The 17,280-nt window shown below is 29.5% G+C and overlaps 2 protein-coding genes and 1 long non-coding RNA gene across 3 annotated transcripts in view; 2 read left to right on the top strand and 1 right to left on the bottom strand.

Moving 5' to 3' along the window:
- LOC113392520 (serine/threonine-protein phosphatase 2A regulatory subunit B'' subunit beta-like) overlaps positions 1-17,280 on the bottom strand; it is a 114,901-nt gene that overhangs the window by 73,348 nt on the left and 24,273 nt on the right. The gene's annotated exons all lie outside the window — the stretch shown is intronic.
- Positions 79-1,049, top strand: LOC135194831 (uncharacterized). The gene is made up of 2 exons (XR_010310001.1): positions 79-448; positions 579-1,049. It is a non-coding gene; the product is annotated as an uncharacterized LOC135194831 (long non-coding RNA).
- LOC135194826 (uncharacterized) lies at positions 2,791-4,446 on the top strand. The gene is made up of 2 exons (XM_064220874.1): positions 2,791-2,920; positions 2,995-4,446. The coding sequence occupies exons 1-2, from the start codon at positions 2,882-2,884 to the stop codon at positions 4,348-4,350; spliced, it is 1,395 nt and encodes a 464-aa protein (XP_064076944.1). The 5' UTR covers positions 2,791-2,881; the 3' UTR covers positions 4,351-4,446.

Genomic DNA, 17,280 nt, shown 5'->3' with positions numbered 1-17,280 from the left:
TCTTGCTAGTTTAGCATCAATTATATTAATTATTATACACAGTTAGAATTTAGCCATAAATTATATGGATTATAATAATTGAGGATCAATTTCTTACTGTTTCAAATACGAGTCTTCGCCATCTACATTGTGTCAGAAAAAATGATGCCAAAAACGATTACGTATACGAAGAAGCCTACGTCGATTTATTAGTATTTCATGATTTTTTTAGTTATTTAGATCACGGAAAACAGGATTGTGTAATTAACACAACCGTACATGACATATATTATGAAATAAAATACATTTTTATGTAATATTTTAGTTACAAGTTCATTTCATGATCGATATTTCACTAATATCTAGAATATAAGACGAGCAGTTTTGCTTTATTTTTTTTATAATTAAATTAACGCAGAACATGTATCCAATCCGAAGAGTTCTCTTAATATTTCTTTTGTGGTTTGAGGTAAATCTTTCAATTTGTTTTTATTTATTCATCATAGTATATGTGTATTGATTATATTTTGTACTTTAATTAGTTTTAATTAACTTATCAATTTTTTTAATATGATATTTATGGTAAAATTTTTTTCAAGTTGGTGCAAAATCAGTCGAACGGTTACATAGTTGGAGCTTGCGTGGACCCGTATTCACAGCTGTATTCGTATGAACAGCCTGTTTACGATTACTCTCAGTATTTACAGATCGCTTATGCCAACCCTTACTCTCAACAATATCCTATCCAATCTAACTACCAACAATATTACTATCCCTACCAAGATGATTCACAAAAACCTATAGTTATTATCCTGGAAAACGAAGATCGCGACGAATTATTAGAAATAATATCTCTAATAGTTTCTATGAAGGATAAATCTGATAACGAACCAATTTACATACCATATCCAGTATCAGTGACGAACAACGATTATTATTACGATTTCGACTGTGACTGTGATTGCTATTCGAACTGCGGTTGCAAAAAGAAGGGTAACCATAAATCGTGTAAGAACGATGGACCGTACTGCGACAGCAGTTGTGATGACTGCGGTGAATGCAGAAAGAGAGGACGATCAAAATCTAAATGTCGCTCCAATTCAGACCGCGGTCGCAGCAATAAATGCGATTGTATAAAACATAAAAGTGACTGCTGCTGTTATTACTAATTTAATTATAATTTTCTACAACGTTTCATATCATCAATTGCTCTTTTAAAATTGTATTGTGTTATGTATTATATTAAGTAAATCAGGAATTAAATAGATATTATGTATTAAACATAACTGTTTATTTTACTACCTATTCAATAGTTTAAAACGAAAAATTACACTCGAATAAGGTTGAGGTATAATAATATTTTAGTGTTTTTAACACATTTGCTTGAGCTACGGTAAAGAATCTGGCGTTCAAGTATTCGATGTACACGTTTGAAAATTATATTATATTATGTTTATTACTTAGTTTATCGTCAAAAAACAAAGGATAAACGTTCACAATACAAATTAATATAAAATAGCAGAAGTAACATTAGAAGATAATAAAATTTGAATCATAATTATGTGTTAACGAAAATTTATAAACTATATAAATAATATAAATATGTCCGTTCTGCATTTACAAAGAAAATCAAATTCAAACGTAATTATCATTTATTTAAGATACAATAAGTTTCGAGGATACAATCTTAGGTACCTAGAGTTGCCATTATCTGAAATACAAAAACCGAACTTAGTATTTAATTGAGTCGTACATTAAATTAATAGAAGGTAACACATACATGTATTTTTAAGTCTGCATAGAATTTTTACAATATTCAGAATAGTCTCGCTTTTTGTACACTTCGAGTGACTGTATACTATAACTGTACCGTGTAACATACTAACAAAACCCGAACAGAATGGACACGTAAATATTTGATCAGTCACGACCACTAAAAGCTAAATCCGGATGCCTGATAATCCTAAACCTGCTATGAGTCCTGTCAATGTCTTCATTCTTGGTAATATAGGGTTAGCATAACATAGCAACGAGTAAACACAAAAAGTAATTTTTACAAGGTAATGTGGTATTAATAATATGTCTAGTAAGAAAGAAACAATGTAGCTTCAAAGATTGTGTACTTTAGTGTATATACAGCCTAAAATAAGTTCTTAACAATGTTGATATAATTACATATACCACGAGACGGCTAAAAATACCGATGATGATAATTATCCTCATCGGTAATTTTATAAAATTGTTCGTCGGGCTAAAATATTATGAGCCACCTGATTTAAAACCAACGCTGCCTATAGATATTAGCTTTTTAAAATATTAAATTTGAAACTTAGATTTTATGTTCCTTGTGCCTGTAATCACTAAATAATTCTTTTACTACTATTTGGTGGGACGATGATCGCGAAGGTTAATCCATGTGGTGCTCATATCAGTTATGATAGATATGGCACTTTGAAATATAAGTTTAATCATAAACTCTTTTCAATTGCTAAAAAAAATACTGTTCTATCATCAATTTATGAATTTAATAAAAAATATCCCTTATCATAGATAAACATAAACAATTTGAAGTATAGTTTTCGTTATAGACTACTTGCATCAAGCCTTCTTTATCACGAAACGTTTTACCTCATTTTTGAATGATTACACATTAACATAAAACGAAACGTAGATAAGATAATGAATGATAATTTAATAAATAGTTGCTTAAAATATTAAAAGAAATGTTTATTTTGTAATAAATTAAAGCAATATTACATTAAGTGAATAAATTGTCCATAGACACCCTATTTTCCATAGACGTGTTGTATTAATAGAACGCATCCATGAACATTTGAAGATCCAAAAAACAATATTCTTGGTAACAAATATTTGAAAAAATATATGTATTTATCGATGTAAAATGATTTTAAAGTACTTTGTTTTGGCAAGAGCACTACAGGTATGTAAAAATAAAATATTATACCCGCAGTTCAACAAATGTTACGTTTAAATATAAAAATGTCTCTTTTCTAGGTAGTTTCGTGTATAAGTCTTGCAAACGAATTGAACTCAAATGGCAAACTTTCAATGAATCAAAGAAAACGTCCTTATACTTCTGATTTAATTGGACCAACTGTTGGTACTGATAAAACTACAAATGTATATGGAAATTATTTTCCAGATGTCATATATCCTACTTGTATATTAGATATCACTGAACCTTTCTACTACATAGCCAATGGTTATGACGAAGTTCTTGGGCCTTTTGATGACGATGTAAAATCTGCCTATAGATGTATAAGTTCCAATAATAAGAAAACTAAAACAAATAATTTACCAAAAATGTTTGAAGACGAAAAAGTACAATGTATGACAGTTAAGACTTCTCCACTAAGTAACAAGAATAATACATGTGAACAAAACGAACAAAAAACATTATTGTATAGCAATAAAGAATCTAAAGATATTTGTCGGCGGAACAATGATAGTATTTGTTCAGAGGATATAATAACAAGTAATGAACGTAATGATACTGAAACATATGAATACTGCGAATTTAATGACATATCATTGATATCTTCATTATATAATGAAAGTGAAACAGATATTCAAAATTGTGATTTAATTGAATCTGCAGAGTATGAAAACTTAACTGTTTGTAATGGTTCGGATGAAATGACCGAAACGAAAAAATATTCATTACTTCAGAACACGACATCAGATGACCGTCATTTACTAATAAAAGTTAAAATTTATTTTGAATTATCTGAAGTTCCCGGAAAAGATAATGTCAATTCAACAAGAGAAAAATTTAATACATTCCCTTATGAAATACTTGAATATATTTCAAGTGGAGAAAACGAAACATTCTTAAACAAATGTACAAATGAAAATTACTCAGCAGAAGAAACAAGTGTATTTCCAGAAGATATATTAAATATTTTATTAAATAGTTCTAATCATACTGATTTAGTATTTACTGAACTTATTACTGAACTCTTATCAGAATCTTCTGAAGAGAGTGAGAATATCTATTCACTTTTACAATTACTTGAAAACAATTTAGAAATTACAAAAATAGAATTACCATTAAATAGAACAATATGTAATACTCCAGATAACCACGTATATGTTGAAACCTTGAAAATACACGTTGAACGTGATGAAAATTCTATTATTCTTGATAATGATAATACAACAACAGAACATCTTGCGGAAGATGTTGAAGACTACGAAGAAACCGATGACGGGGATTTTTTTCTAGATTTTATTATATCACTTGATTCACAATGTCAAAAGAATGATACTATAATTGCAGATAATCTTAGTGACGGCAAGCAAAAGTATGTAGTAATGTATTCTGACGAATATTCATCTGAGGAAGATTAAGCAACGTCACATTTACACAAGTATATAAAAAATATTTGATTTCTATGAAAATCATTATTCGTTTCAATTTGTTAAATTTATATAATGTTTATATATTCATTATTTTTTAATCACTTCTTTCAATTAAGAGATCTGTATGTTAGTTGTTGCATAATTTCGTTCGTAGTGAGTACGTAGTTTGTTATATAAGTTTAGAGAAGAGGTTTAAACGTATTATAAGATAGTGTTTTGTATAAGTTAACAACATGTATATTAAAAGCATCTGCAATAAAGAAACGGAAAACGAAATTGACTTGACATAAATATAGAGAACCCTAAAGATAAAATCATATAAAAGCTTTGCACGCCAATTAAAACTGTTCAGTTAATTTTTAACTGTTACTCATATTTAACATTACAAAATAATGGTGCGCAGATATTCCTATATAATCGATAAGCCAAAATCAAGACTATGAACGTCACGTTTCCGTCAATCGCTTGGAAACAAAGTGCGTAGTATAAAATAAGAAAGATAAGCTAGATTATATTTATTACATTATGAAGTTTCGGAAAAAAATATCATTTTCTATCATAGTGTTTAATATATTATTGGTAAGTTTCTTTTTATTTCAACTTTTAAAATATTAATAATTTAAGGAGTATAATTGAATCATCTACTAATTAAACGTCGTCTTTGTTACAATAACAATTTTCCAATTGAATTTTATGAACCTTAAGTACTACTTGTAGTATGAGTACTGTATGTATATCATTACTATATAATATGGCTTGCTATAACAGAAATATAATTAAATATTAATAAATAAAACGAAATTAAATAATTCTTTGATAGCTTTTATAATATATATTAAATAAATATTTTCTTCTTAAATCCAGACAAGTTGTCTTAATCTCATTTGTCTGCGACAACATAATTAGTAAATTAAATCTATAATAAATACCTAAGAACAGAAAAAGTTACAAACATGTTGTGTCTAAGTTTTGTGTCGTTTAAATAAACATATTGAATTATAAAATGGCTTTACAATTTAATATACAATAGATAATCCAGAAAAAATATATATAGAATAAATATATATGGCTTTTTTATAAATTATATTTATTACAGGAATCACTTGTTTGCAGTTTTCCACATACATTTTCAAGTAATCCGTATATAAACGAAGACAGTTGGAATGTAATTCAAGATCCAATCTATGAAACATTGTTTTTACAAGGTAGTAATAAATCCCCTATTCAGTGCAAATCCCACCTAAGATGTTTTCCAAACAACAATTTTGTAAAAGGTGTAGAATATAACTCGGGTGAAAAAGTTGATAATGAATTCATTATCCCACCAGAATTTTCTTCTGCAGCAAATTATCGTGATCTGTGTAATTTTCCCGAAGTTGAATACCCATTGAGCGCGAAAGAAATGTGGAAACCTAATTACTGGAATATTTACCCGACAGATTATTCAAACAAAAATATTAATACGGATTGTGCAAGTTCTATGTTTAGCGATCGTTTTTCAAACATCAAGTCTATGCAAAAATTTGACTCAAAATATAAACCAGGGAAACTTACAACAAAATCGCTTAGCGATTCAAGAAAAAATTTAGCTTCATTAAAAACTAAAGGTCTGAACGATTTAAAAAATGATACTTCGCACAATAATGCCACTCGTAATCTAAGTAATAATACAAATATTCCTTTAGATAATTCAAAACTGTGTAACTTTTATACAACAGTTTCTCCCTTTATGCCATATTCTGAGAAAAATATATCGACAAGCGAAGTTAATCTCAATGTTTGCCTTAAAGATAAAAATATCTTAGAACATAGAAATTCCCTTAACCTTGATGATACTTCATATTTAACATCGCAACCTGAAGTATTATTGGAATATTCTGAAACATTTAAGAAGGAAATTGAAGCTATATTAAGAACAATGGCTGATAATATCATTTCAAAAAATATAGAATCTAATAAAAATAAAAATTCTGACAAAGAGGTTTTAAATGACAATTTGGAATTAAATTTAACACATATCAATAATATAACAGACAAATTCGATAAGGAGATGACTTCAAAAATAAAATCAGTCGCTGATATGAATACAATTGATTTGACAGAAAATAGTTGTCAAAAATTAAACCATGATAAGAATCATTTGAAACCCGACATTTTTTGTGAAGAAAAAATAACATTGGTCACGCAAGCTCCAAAACATACAGATGTTTGTACTGATACAAAAATGAATGACTCCAAATTGGATACCAAAGAAGCAACTTGCAAAAAATCTGATATCGTTAAGAACAATAGTAATACCTGCCCCTCATTTATTGGTTTATCGCCGAAAACTGTTTCTGAAAATAATGTAACTTGTAAGAAAGAAACCCTAGACTTCTGTAAAAGTGAGGCAAATATAATTAATGAAATGGATAAGGATGATGAAATAGTTGTACCCACACATGATACCGATACAGAAAATATGCAAAATGTTTCAGGTAACAGTGATCAAGAAATATCTTTAGAAGAGGATTTTACAACAGACAGCTATCCAGAAAATAACGATTGGTATTACGCTTTAAGTACAGTTGCTCCCCAATCTTCAAACGTTGATATGTGGCGCGATACCATTGTTATAGAACCTGACAAAAGCTTGGTATACCCTGACGAACTAGAACAATATTTTATCTTAAGTTCTGACTAACATTTTAGATTTATTATATTAGTATTTATGTACATAAAAAATAATTTATTACAATATAGATAATAAGACTCTATAACGGTTATTCCAAAGATTAAACATTGATTCTGAAAAGGTGTTTTTTTTTTTAATAATAAACTTATTTAACAGCGTACAAACGTAGTTCAATAACTCGTATTAAAATATTTTAAGAATAATATGCTGTATTAGTTTTATGTACGATTGATTGATACGATGATACGTTTCTGCTATCAAAAACAAAAACGTTTTTGTTGATGATGAAGATGATTTATGCGATTTGCTAAAAGATCAGCTATATTGTACACTACTAAGATTTTATGATTAATTTATCTTTATTTATAATACAACACTTAACTACTTATTTCCACCTCAATTTTACTTCCAAAATTCCTATAACCGTTTCGTCGACCTTCAAAACGCCATTTTTTCGTAAATCCACAATGACTATCATAGCTCTATTGCTTGATTAATCAAGCTTTCGATATCGCGTTAATTTGCTGTCAAATGTTGTTTATTTGGCATTTCTCCTTTTATGATGAGAATAGAGTATATATAAATAGCCCTAGTCATATGAACTTTTATCAGTTAGAAAAAAAAAAGAATCGTTTTTGGTTTTTAACAAAGTTATAAGACTATTTCGGATTAAATCGATAAAGTAGGTATTGACTAAAAAACGAGGAATATCATAATATATTCATAGATCTATTTCGCGGCTGTGGGTACAAACAAGTAGGTGTTGAATATGGCGAGTGCAAGTGTTCTCAATCCTCGTTAAGTATTCAGAACGAAACGTATGTGTATGGTTTCACCTCTCTAAGAATGTCTTGGACTATTTTCCTTTATATGCTTACAAATATTAAGTAATAAATAAACGGTTTTAATTAATGTTTATCTTATTTAAACTTACTTAAAAAAACTGATCTTAAATCCCTAGCGAAGTCTAGCGGTTTTTGACTGAACAAAATATGGAAATACGTACATATAAATTAATATTAAAATAAGTATATATATATATATATATAGACATATACAGTAATTTAGGTTTTTTGTTGATTATAATTAACCGACACTATCACAGGCAGTTACAATTGTTTGACGGGAAAAGTATTGGGACTATTTTGAGGTTTTTTTACTTTTCTATCATATTAAATCAATTTTTGAATGTGCAGATTTTATCTCCATCAAATTATTAACTTTAAGACAGTATACAAATTGCAAACTATATTGATTCCGTAACTAACAACAGTATAATAATAAAATTAGTTGTCGAAATGTGGAAAAAACATCAATCGTAAAGCACCCTTTGATGCATCGCATCATCGCAGTCGTGCTAAAGGTGAAAGTCTGACGTGATAATAAAATTAAAATAATTTCTATAAAATAACGCCACCTGAATAAATTAATTGATTATTACTTAATACCATAATTGTAAGTGAAGGATTTTAAAGCAATTCCAAAACCTCTCGCCAGTTTTAATTAATTAACAGCTAAATATAAAATACGAAATCACCTTCATTGAGAGACAAAATAAAATATTATTTATGAATTAAAAACGTATAGCTCATAAATGTCAGCGATCGATGCGAAAAGGAACTACGTAAAATGTTGTGGAAGTACAGTCGTCTCGAAAAGTCGGAAAATCCACAACGATAAATATAGTACATTAAAAAATGATAAGATATTTTTGGGTACCCCAACTGACAAAACTACTAAATCAATATACAAACATACAAATAACAGAGGATGCAACTTGTTTCGGAGAGATTAGTAGTCTATAACATATGACAGCCGCTACTTTTTTACTTAAAACATCAATTACTATCAATTCCTACACAATAATATATTATAATTATGATTGTAATGCATAATATGAATATAAGTTATATTCATTTAAAGCATTCTTTCTTTTCATGCATCTTTTAAATACTGCATTAAAATAAACGAATAATTACAAATTAATTATTTTTGGATGAACTTTTGTTGTTATATTTTATTCCCCACTTGCTAATTAATATCATATGAATTATTACAGTCATCTAAAATTTATCTCGCCACGATATGGAGCCGGAAATGTATCCAATCTCTTAAGCCGGTATAACACATTCGAATAAGTCACATAACATATGGCAAGGTGTTTACTAATATATACAAAAAATAACAAGACATTTTTATCGTTTCCGCATCATGTTCTTAGATAATAAGCAAATATTCGCACTGAGTCCATGAAATAATATTTGCACACAATGTGCAACTCTAACCTACATTTTACTGTTATTCAATGAAATTTTAATCTTAATATATTTTCTACTTTGTCTTACTGAATATCCATCAGAAACCGGTTGCACAGCCACAGAGAAACGACCTTGCGAGAACACTGGTTACATCACGTTGACATGCGCGGGCGCAGCGGTGCGTTGAACATTACGTTTATAGATTTACTTTCATATAGCTCTTAACGCTATGAGAATAAAGATGATTATGTTAAGTTCAATATAATTGCTTATTGCGAGTTAGTTATATTATATAAAAAAATGCTAATGTTGAGTCTGCTTTAGCGTAGTGAAAATCGTAAGTTACTTTTATCATTAGTTGGTAGATTCCAATGAAATGTAGACTGGTTTCAGATATCAGTCTTATCACCACAAAGAAAATACACGAAAACATAATAAAGGTAAATTGCTCTTTATTATGTAAAGGGACTCTAAAATCATTGCCTTTACGAACTATTAATACTTGTTACTACGACAGCTCCAGGGATTAATATCCTTAACTATCGTCAACTATGCTATGATACGCCAATAGATTCAAATTTCTCCATTAATAGTTCTTTGACTTTTGTTAAATTTATCGAGACATTTTTCGAACTAACGTGACCTTTAACTTGGGCCCAAATATTTTCTATTGGGTTAAATTCTGGATGATAAGGAGTAACCGTAAAACAGAATGACCATGTTCCGACAATATTTGATCAATTGAGTATTGAATATGATTTGCTTTGTGACGTTTAATAATTTCATACAATTCCGGTTTTAGTAGGTTTGATTTCAAGGGTATATTTTTAGATAAAAGCCATGATGGCATGGTTGCTTTTAGAGAGCTGGAATTCGGTGAATTGTCTATTCGTGTGTTATGGTAAGGAGCGTTATCTACGACCACTACTGTTTTAGGTCGTAAATTCGGAATGAGGTGTTGTTTTAACCATTTTTCGTAATTTGTTTTATTCATTTCGTGATGGTAATCGCCAGTACTTTGGGATGATTTGTAAACTAAGAGAGCACCAGATACAAAGCCTCTTGAGCTGCCAGCGTGCACAATGATTAATCGATCACCTTTTGAGATCGGTTTTTTTCAACCTTTCTTAGACCTGTCTATCCAACTAAATTCCTTTGAATGGGTGGCGTGTAAGTCTCATCAGTATAAACTATATCCCGACCTTCACTCCTAAACCTTTGTATCTGTCGAAGATACTTAATCCGCTGAAGTCGTACTTCATCTTTCTCAGCCAAAAGAGATCTATTATCTTCTATTTTCTTAAATTTAAAACCTAGTTCATGCAATATTCTTCTCAAAGTTTCTCGACGGCCCGTGAAATTTATGTCTTCCTTTAATTTGTTTAATAATAATTTTATTGTAGGCAACCTTTTTTCGGTAAGATCAAACTCATATATCTTCCTTCTAATGACATTATAATCAAAATCATCTAAATTTACTCGATGTACTTCTTTTTAATAGACTTTTGGGGTGAATTAAAAGGTATATGGGAGGGACCACGACTTGAACTAGTCGAAGCAGTGGTATTATAAGAAGCAGAATCAACAGCTGAACTAGTAGAAGTCAAGGCATCGTCATGCTCCTTCAAAACAGCGCTTATTGAACAATAATTAATATATATAATTAGTTAATATATAATTATAATTAGTCAATAGTTTTGATACCAGTTGCTTTCACAGTTCGGTCTTGGATGTTTTGAAAGTGATCTTTTCTAAAAACTATGTTTTTAGACTCTGTGGCCTCTCGTTTCATAAATTGTTAAGCATTATAAATTATTTCCCGACTCTGGCTATTATATGGCTTACCTCGTTTCAACGATGTCATATTGGAAAATATAACAAAAATTAAATAATATTTACTTTACCATTAAATTGTCACGCAGTGTACAAAATGATTCAATCGCGTGCATTCACTTCGCTGTCTCGGGTTGAACTGAAGCGGGAAACTATAGCGTCGAATAGCGTCGAATGGCGCGATAGGGAGCTATTTCTATTGGTTGTGTAAATCGGCAGTAATCGGTTTTTTTTAATTTGCCGATGCTACATCTAAGTTGTGTCGTACTATATATATAATCTCGAGTGTTCGAATATGAAAGGTGGCTTACGTTTCATAGTTATTCATGGCGACACAGACGAAAATCATTAAAATTAAAGATCAAGTACCTTACTGGTACAAGGGCTTTGTGTGTGTCTGTTTTTAGAATTCAAGAATTTTATAGATAGGTGATCCCTTGTTCTTCTGCTATATAGCAATATTATTTATTTGAAGAGAAAGTAAGCAAGTGTACAGGCAAAGGGGCATAGCGTCTTCCTTAGGCCTATTTATTTTATATTCCATTCCTTCCTTTATATTTTATATATATATTGTATGAACACACATTCTCATTGTATAACAAACAGCGTCATCTAATTTAAACGAATTATAATTTCACGATATATGTAGATACAAGGCATATTACATGAAAAATACTGTAGATGATAAAAATAAGTTGTTAATTGAAGAGTTTCATGCATATAATATAATTTAATTAATATTTATAATAGGTAAACTTTACATTCGTTTAAACGACAAAGGCAGTTCACAGTAGTATCGGAAGTTCTTAAAACTTTTACATCAGAAATAGTCGACTAAAAATAAACTGAATTCAGACGGCGGAGAATAGTGGAAGACAGTTGCTGCGGGGATTCGATCTTGCTTCACAGACGTCCTTAGTTTTTATGTGTTCATTGTTTTTTGATTAATGTTGGTTCTTAATTTCGATACAATCAGAAACGTCTTGCATTCGTTGAATTTTGGCAACACAATAACTTGAAAATATATTACTTCCGCCAATTCATTCAGATATATTTTTTAAAACAAAAAAATGTAATAAAATATTTATACAATGTATGTCATAGAATCAAATATTAATGCATCTTTGTTGATATCTGTGCCAAAAAAAAAAATTCGATGCTAATGTGATATAGAAGATTATGTCGTTTGGCAGACGTCCCGTTTGGCTGAGACATTTATTTTCTATGCTTTCTAGTAGTTCCAATACTATTTAGATGAATCCAAAGATATAATTAAGTTAAAAAAATTAATTTAAGAAAAATAATTTAATATTTTAAATGTTTGCAATGTTTTAAAAACATACATATACGAGTAGGTAGCATTTACGGATGAATAATAACATAATTATACATACGACTCTTGTGATGTTAGACAATTACATCTGCAATAGACAATGGTTCAGACAAGCCCTGTCACGCCATTGCTTTAGTACAAATCATGATATACAACGTAGTATATGTAATGATTTCTGGCATAATTCAATACGTTAATTGTATGTATATGTCGAGATCAAGTCATGCATAAGATTAATTCTGGAATGCTAGGGAACGCGCAGTAGAATTAAACCATTTTTTTTTTGCAATTTCATGTCGTGCAATAATACATAATATATAAACTGTAATTTGTTTATGTTTGTTACCTCAGCACTTCGGTATTTATGAATCGTTTTGAAAAAATATTTTTTTTGTTTCGTTTGTCTCATTTCAATTTGAAAAAAATACGACATAAAATAATTAATGGCCTCAAATTTTATTTAATTATTCAAAGAATTAGTTTTTTTTTTTTATATAAAATATATTATTCAGATATAATCTTTGACGCTCAAAGTGATGCTAATTTTCTACCTAACGTTATATTTTTACACACATACATGTTAAAAACAACGTTGCGCATTGTCCCGGTAAAATAAACGGTAGCTAAACCTCAGATAAATCTAGTTGCTAGAGCGCTAATTAACCATCAGTCAGTTTGTCAGTATCTTGCTTTGCTAATCTATACTAATGTTATAAAGCTGAAGAACCAGTTTTGAAAAAAAAATGGTATTAAAATAGTCGATTTATTGGGACTATACAATAACACGCTTCGACTCACGAGTGCGTAGGCATAACTTTAAAAACGAGGGAAACCGCAGTGAGCAGCCTATTATTAATAAACATCATAACCTTATTAAGTTAATGAAGTGCGGTTAATTTTATTGTTCGAATAGCTATAAATATATCCAACCGATTGATGTAAAAACACTATACTTTATGGTACCGCAATGTTGCTTTGAACGTAATTAGGTAGTCGGCTTAAACGGCGATTAACGACCGCAGTCTTAAACTGAATCGCTAAATTGCTGTGTCTTAGAAGATATATTTTATCAAGTTGCTTTAAGAAAATATTAAGATTTAAGTGGTTTTTCTAATGAAGATTCCAAGTTATTTGATACATAGTTTGACCAAACGTAGTGTAACAAATAAACTCTATATACCTATAATATATGTTTTTTTATGCCATTCATAAAGTGTTTTGAGTTTTGATAGTTGAATTTGTATTGGTTTTGTTATAGTTCCAAGGTCTTCTTAGTTTCCTTAGAATTAGACATTTTAGTTTTTTCTAGAAGCATTTACTTCAAGCAAGTTTTGTACGTCGTCTATTTTTTTAATTAAAATGGAATTAGGTGACCTGTTGGATAATCTGTCACCTAAATATACATATGTGGGCGTACAAAGAGTTACAATTGTTAACGCATTCGGACGTCAGTGTCTTATCATTCATTGTATTGCATTATAGAGGTCTGTTAATGCATTTGATAATATAACAGTATTTCATTTTGATACTTCATAATATGAACTGTTTTATGTTGCGTAATAATTTCATCAATTAAAAATAAACGAAATTATATTTAATATAAAACCTTTTTTGTTTTATTTTTTTTATCCTACAAGTCTACGAGGTAAAAATAAAAAACAAGAATTGTTTGTGGCTCGTCTTGACTATACCCAGTTACTTTTTCTATTTGAATAAAATATGTAGATTTCTTTATTTATAAATTACTTATTATTAAACTGTTCTATACAAACTTACTAACAATGACTGACGTTTATACATGAACTCAAACCGAACAATAGTTTCCCATTTCGTCCAATTACCCTATTACTGAGTTATTTCGATGTTCAGCCTTCGACTGGCCACTCTGACATAAATCTTCGTTACAGTAACAGTAGATTACCCATTCGATTGGCTGAATTAAAACACGATCAACAATAATAAAGTTATATTACTTAAGTAAATTTAAAAGAAACGATTTAAGAATAATGAAAACTAATTTTGAAATTAAAATCCTTGGTGAAGATATGATCTTCCTACAATCCTTTAGATACAAAGTTTATATTTTTTAAATGAATTTTTCATAAAAAGAATATAATAAAATAAAAGTACTTCTTATTCATCCTAAACTAAGTAACCAATTATATCAAACCAGCCCTTGAAGCATCATAGCAAGACAATCATATAAACAAACATTCACCTTAACAACATTAGTAAGACGTCCTTTTTATATAAATAATCACTGTTCCCAACACCAGAAAGATTACATGGGTATTTATAAGCCTCTATCTTAGCCAATATCATAAAATTATTATTACTCGGCGGTTGAACGGAGACTACACCACATTTTATATGACGAGCCGGTCTGCTCTCTTTATGCCAGACCTTACATTAACCATGAGACCACTGTAGTCTATTCAACTTCATCGTTGCATCAGGACAGTGAAGCTGCTTCGTAAAACTAATAATGAAAATATTTGATGTCTCTCTTTAATCTCTGGATGATGTCATGTTTATGGATTTTGGGATACGCGTATTGTTTTAATAATATTGTTGATAATAATTAACAGTTACACCTTTCCTGGTGTTTTTTGGCCTGATTCATTTTTCGTCCAGAGAATCGGAATTTTACTTGGTTGTATCCAAACTTATATAATGTGTTAATAAAATCTGACATATAATATTTTATTTATATATATTATTAAGTAATGCATTTTTAGATAGAACACGTGGAACACATCATTACAGGTTGAGATCAGAAGTAGGAACACCGTATGTATATTTTATATATTGACCGTGTATTGGAATATTCCAATCCACATAGAAAAAATTAAAGGTAGTTAAGGCTATAAAAAAATCTAATAATGAAATATCTTTAAAAATGTATATAATACGAGTACAATACAGATTTAAATTATCTGGAAAAAATGGCGGCTGAATAAATTTAATAGAATGATGAAAGTCAACAATTGTTTGTCGAAATTCCATAAGTTTGCTGCACAATGGCCGATATTCGTTCGAGTTTTGCCTTTTACCACAATTCCTTACAGATAATGTCAAGGAGACGCAGATAATGGTTCTAAATTAGAAGTTTGTCCGTTAAGTTGTGAATTGATTATTAAAGTATAAATACTTATTATAACGAGTAAAATTATATATCGCGATCAAATATTATTGTTACTAAACTTAGGTAAAATAAATGATAAAAATAATTAAGTTCTTATTGAGCACGTGGAAACTGAAATGTTACTCTTTATTATATAAACAAAAATAATAAATTGTATGATTATAAAAACAACTAATTAATTTGGCTTTTATTACAAATTTGGCATATGATTCTCACATTAATATACACATACATAATCAACGAGCCGTATTTTCATATAAAATGACAAAGGTTCAAATTAAACATACTAATATTATTTAAATTAATATATTGCCAAGGCCGGTTAGGCAGTGTATCGCCCGGCAGGACAAATATTAAGAAATAAGGTATTAAAATTCATTTTTAATAAAATTGTTTAACCAAATATTTCTCCCATTATTAAAATTGATAGCATATTATAAATCAACGTATAACATTATTGTAAAAAAAAATATTGTAATTATAAAAATTAACAAAATTGCGTTGTGGTAAGTTATTTTATCTAAACACGCGGTAGCGTGTCAGCCAAGTTCAAGTAACAGAACTGGCGAGCAGCACCGTGTGTAATATATATTAGTACTGTGACCCGGGTACGTACATTGCCTATGAATTGTGATTCATCCCGCCCTGTATATTATACGCAACTTTTTTACCCAGTTACTATATTTATACATAATTAAACCATCCCTCCCCCAACGTTATTAAATAAGTTATAAATGGCAAAAAGGTATCAGTCACTTTTTTCCGTAAACATACATACCTACAATTAATTTTATATTAAACTTAGCTTGCAAGGAAAATTAACTTATTGCAACACTGGCAGACTGTCAAGGACGCTGCCACACTTTAAATATTTAAAACGTATTAATTAAATAAAGAATACAACATTCATCACTTTGTATCATTACCATAACATGAGAAGTAAAAAATAGCAATTAGAATCATGATACGATTGTAATATGCATATTATTCGCTAGTTCTGTGTACATTTGAATGATGTACGGATAACCATTGACGTACACATTACGCATACACAATCAACACGACCAACTTAGTCATTGCTTTGTAAAATCAGCCATGTTTTATTTATAGATATTTGTAAACTTACAGAACGAATGATAACTCAAGCTGATAGCTACAAATTAATAACATTTTCGGCTGTTTATTTGTTTTCCTTTATACATACGAAACTTATATGCCTATATTTATATGAGACTAATATTGATTCGAAAATTTTCTGTATAATCCGTCACTATCATCATAATTACCACTGTGCAAAAAACCACGTCGATTTGATTAAATACAAGCTCTATTCCTGTGTTAAAATAAGGATAAACTAAGATGGCGTCATATTAAAAATATAAATTAAATAAATAATATAATCTACGAGTGTTGGTTGACTTCGACGTAACACTAATTGCCCAATGTTATTGTAAGATTTAGCGTCACCAATTCGCATTAAAGAAATTAGGTCACGAGTTCTTATAATTACATACCGACTTAATCGAATAAATATGTTAATAATCGTCAGACCTACGCTGTCTCTCGCGTGTCCCATCTCCAAAGATCGTCATTTGCTGTGCAAGGTAAGAGGCGCGGAGGCGGGCGTGGGCACAAGGCTTATTGCACAATGCATTAAACGTACGTTCGAATTGAA

The sequence above is a fragment of the Vanessa tameamea genome, chromosome 5 (assembly GCF_037043105.1).
Source record: "Vanessa tameamea isolate UH-Manoa-2023 chromosome 5, ilVanTame1 primary haplotype, whole genome shotgun sequence".
Lineage (NCBI taxonomy): Eukaryota > Metazoa > Arthropoda > Insecta > Lepidoptera > Nymphalidae > Vanessa > Vanessa tameamea.
The sequence above is the reverse complement of the archived record's forward strand: the minus strand, read 5'-3'. Positions and strand labels throughout refer to the sequence as shown.

What these genes read in the sequence shown, in the direction of transcription:
- LOC135194826 (XM_064220874.1), top strand. Translation starts at nt 2,882, where the DNA reads ATGATTTTAAAGTACTTTGTTTTGGCAAGAGCACTACAG. An exon ending in TTTTGGCAAGAGCACTACAG is followed by an intron (nt 2,921 to 2,994) that starts GTATGTAAAAAT and finishes TCTCTTTTCTAG; the next exon opens with GTAGTTTCGTGTATAAGTCT.